This window comes from Bison bison, unplaced genomic scaffold (genome assembly GCF_000754665.1).
Source record: "Bison bison bison isolate TAMUID 2011002044 unplaced genomic scaffold, Bison_UMD1.0 scf7180017864269, whole genome shotgun sequence".
Classification (NCBI taxonomy): Eukaryota; Metazoa; Chordata; class Mammalia; order Artiodactyla; family Bovidae; genus Bison; species Bison bison.
This window is the reverse complement of record NW_011494841.1, coordinates 197,500-200,488: the sequence shown is the minus strand read 5'-3', so window position 1 is coordinate 200,488 and position 2,989 is coordinate 197,500. Positions and strand designations below refer to the sequence as shown.

At 57.4% G+C, this 2,989-nt stretch overlaps 1 protein-coding gene across 1 annotated transcript in view; it reads right to left on the bottom strand.

Moving 5' to 3' along the window:
* DLL1 (delta-like 1 (Drosophila)) overlaps positions 1-2,989 on the bottom strand; it is an 8,826-nt gene that overhangs the window by 2,557 nt on the left and 3,280 nt on the right. The window contains exons 5-9 of the mRNA XM_010848521.1: positions 2,507-2,567; positions 1,740-1,870; positions 1,479-1,648; positions 1,116-1,332; positions 5-30 (exon numbers count right to left, since the gene is read on the bottom strand). Of these exons, the coding sequence (XP_010846823.1) occupies positions 5-30; positions 1,116-1,332; positions 1,479-1,648; positions 1,740-1,870; positions 2,507-2,567 (605 nt within the window). The remainder of the gene's footprint in view (positions 1-4; positions 31-1,115; positions 1,333-1,478; positions 1,649-1,739; positions 1,871-2,506; positions 2,568-2,989) is intronic.

Sequence of the window (2,989 nt, the reverse complement as noted above, 5' to 3'; positions counted from 1 at the left end):
AAGCGTCGCCGAGGTCCACGCATTGAGCACCTGGGGCACAGACAGGGCGGCAGCTCGTCACCCGGGGACATCCTGGAGCACCTGCTGCCCCTGCCACCAGGCCGCACACCAGAGCAGAGACACAGGGCGGACCAGACAGAGGCCAGCACTAAGGCAGCACGCGGCTCATGCCAGCCCACGGCAGGGGTGGGCAGGGGGCGGGGTTCTGGTCAAAACCCGCAAATTACATAAAAAATACAGGCTGACACCTCCTGACATGCACCGAGCAAAGAGCTTCGCCTGCACCACTGAATTCATCCTCACAGCAAGCCAGCAGAAGACCCAGTTCACGGACGAGGAAACCAAGGCTTAAAGGGGATGGTGCCCTTGGCGTGGTTTCAGTTAGTGAAGAGCAAGAATCGAAACAGAAAGAAAGAGAAAAGAAGAAAGGCAGGGAGAGGGCTAGGGATGGGTTTTTGTCCTTCCAGAGCCAAGTCTGCTAACCCTCCCTGTTTTTCCTCTCTAAAGATGAAGCATTCAATGCCCTATTGGTTCAATGGCTGGAAACAAACTGGAGAGAGAGCTTGACCCCAGGACTGCCTGTGGAGCACACGGAGAGCAAAGCAAGGTGATTCCTCTCTTGTCCACAGTCACATCCAGTGCAGAAGTGCCCAAGATGGTCTGGACTGTCTGGGCCCAGCTTCCCCGCCCGTGAGTTTCCGTGGGGCATCCCGCCCACTCGTGGAGACCACGCAGCCTCAGCAGCCAGCTCTGCTTGGAGACTGAGCGGAGTTGGGCTGGCCCCCAAACATGCAGTGGCTGGGCTGTTGTGAGGGCGGACCCACAGACACTGGGGTCTCGAGCACCTGAGGAGCTGCAGGACCGCAAGCGAGTCACTGCATCTCCGCCTGAGCTGGTCCTGCAGGGAAGGAACACTCCTGCCTGCCTTTCTAGCTCCCTGGGTGTTTCCAGACTCAAGGATAAGACTTCTGTGCAGTTTCTCATTGTTCAGACAAAAGGGCTTCTGAGACTCAAGGCAGCTCACAGTGATGAACTCAGCTTGAAACTAAAGCCACACACTTCTCATTAATGTGGACCCCGGACAAAGTCTCAGGTGGCTCAGGTGGCCCTCTTACCATTGGAACAAGGCGAGGAACTGCAGGAATCCATCTTCTTCTCACAGTTAAAGCCGGAGAAGCCCCCAGGGCAGCGGCAGGTGTACCCGCCCTCGGGGTTGTCGGAGCACCGGCCCCCGTTGAAGCAGGGGCCGTCGGCACACACCATGGCACTCAGCTCGCAGATCCTGCCGTAGAAGCCGGGTGGGCAGGTGCAGGAGTAGCTGTTCTCAAGGTCCTGAGTAACGGAGAAGACGAAGAAAGCTTTCCTAGTCGCTCCCGTGACCCACACAGTCTGCCTCAGACCAGGCTCCCAGCTCACACAGTCTGCTTCAGACCAGGGCTCCCGGCCCCGGTGGGAGAGCCTGCGGCAGCTGGACTCACCGTGCAGCTCCCTCCGTTCCTGCAGGGCCCCGCGCTGCACTCGTCCACCTCCGTCTCACAGTTGGCCCCCGTGTACCCAGGCCGGCACGAGCATGTGTAGCTCCCCTGGCCCGTGTTGGTGCAGGTGGCCCCGTTCCTGCAGGGCTTATGGTGCGTGCAGTAGTTGAGGTCTGCGAGGGTGGAGACGGGAGAGGAGGAGAGATGCGGGAGACGTCCTCGCCTGTGACCGAGCCCAGGGAGGCCGCGGGGGCGGAAGCTTACCCTGGTTGCAGAAAAGGCCCCCCCAGCCCTCCTGGCAGTTGCATTGCCAGGGCTGCCGGCAGGTGCCGTGGAGACAGCCTGGGTACCGAATGCACTGGTCGCAGTACCGGCCCTGCCAGCCCACTCTGCACCTTAGGAGAGAGGAAGGTCAGTGGACGCTGCTGCTGGGTTCACACAACCCCTTTCCCAAGCACAAGACGTCACCTCTGACAGCATCAGCGCTGCTGGCCCTCGCGAGGCTTGGCGGCCCTCGGGATCTCTAAACCCCAAGGACAGCTAAATCCTGCCTCAAAGGGTCTGGCTCTGGGCATGAGGGTCAACCAGGGCAGCATGTCTAGGTGATTCTAACCTACTAAACACTCTCCTTTTCTCTGCCAATTCTTTTAAAATCTCATCTGTAAGTTCCACAGCCACTGAGTAGCTTAGGTGAATGACTGCTGCTGCTGCTGCTAAGTCGCTTCAGTTGTGTCCGACTCTGTGCAACCCCATAGACAGCAGCCCACCAGGCTCCCCCGTCCCTGGGATTCTCCAGACAAGAACACTGGAGTGGGTTGTCATTTCCTTCTCCATAGGTGAATGACTACCTTGATCCAAAAACTGTCCAGGTATGTATTAAGTAGAAACACCAGAAAAACAGCTCCCCCACACCGCAAACAGCTAGTCTTACCTGAGTTTTTCAAAGGATCATCTAGAGACACTTTGCTAATACACTAGGTGTAAAAGGACAACAAGAAAAAGAAAGAAAAATGCAACTTTTGCAAACTTACTTGCATTCCCCTGGCTTGTCACAAAATCCGTGCTGCTCATCGCACCCTGGCAAACAGATGGCTGCAAGAGGAAAAGCCACAGGGTCGAGCCCGCCAGAGTGCTTCCAGCATGAGGGGGCTACGAGCTGTGCCCAGCGAGCCAGCGAGCCCGCCGGCCCTGGCATCGGACTTGTTGGACTTTACTCAGCGAGAGGAGCATTCTTCTTAACACAGCAGCTCAAGGACAAAAGAGCTCGGAAGCCCCCACCCCCACAGGCCCCTTTTCTTCTAAGAGAGGGTCAGAAGTCCTTCCCCCTCCTCCTCCCCCACTTCCCAATTCTATGCACAAAGCTCCACCTCTTAATACCCAGAAAGTGTGTGTGTAGATAAGGGTGGACAGCTGGTATGCAGAGTACCAGGGCAAGACAGCTGCTCTATTGTCTGTTCTCTCCCAGCAGCTGCCCCAGTGCAACAATACCAGCCTCCCCCTCACACCCCATGCCC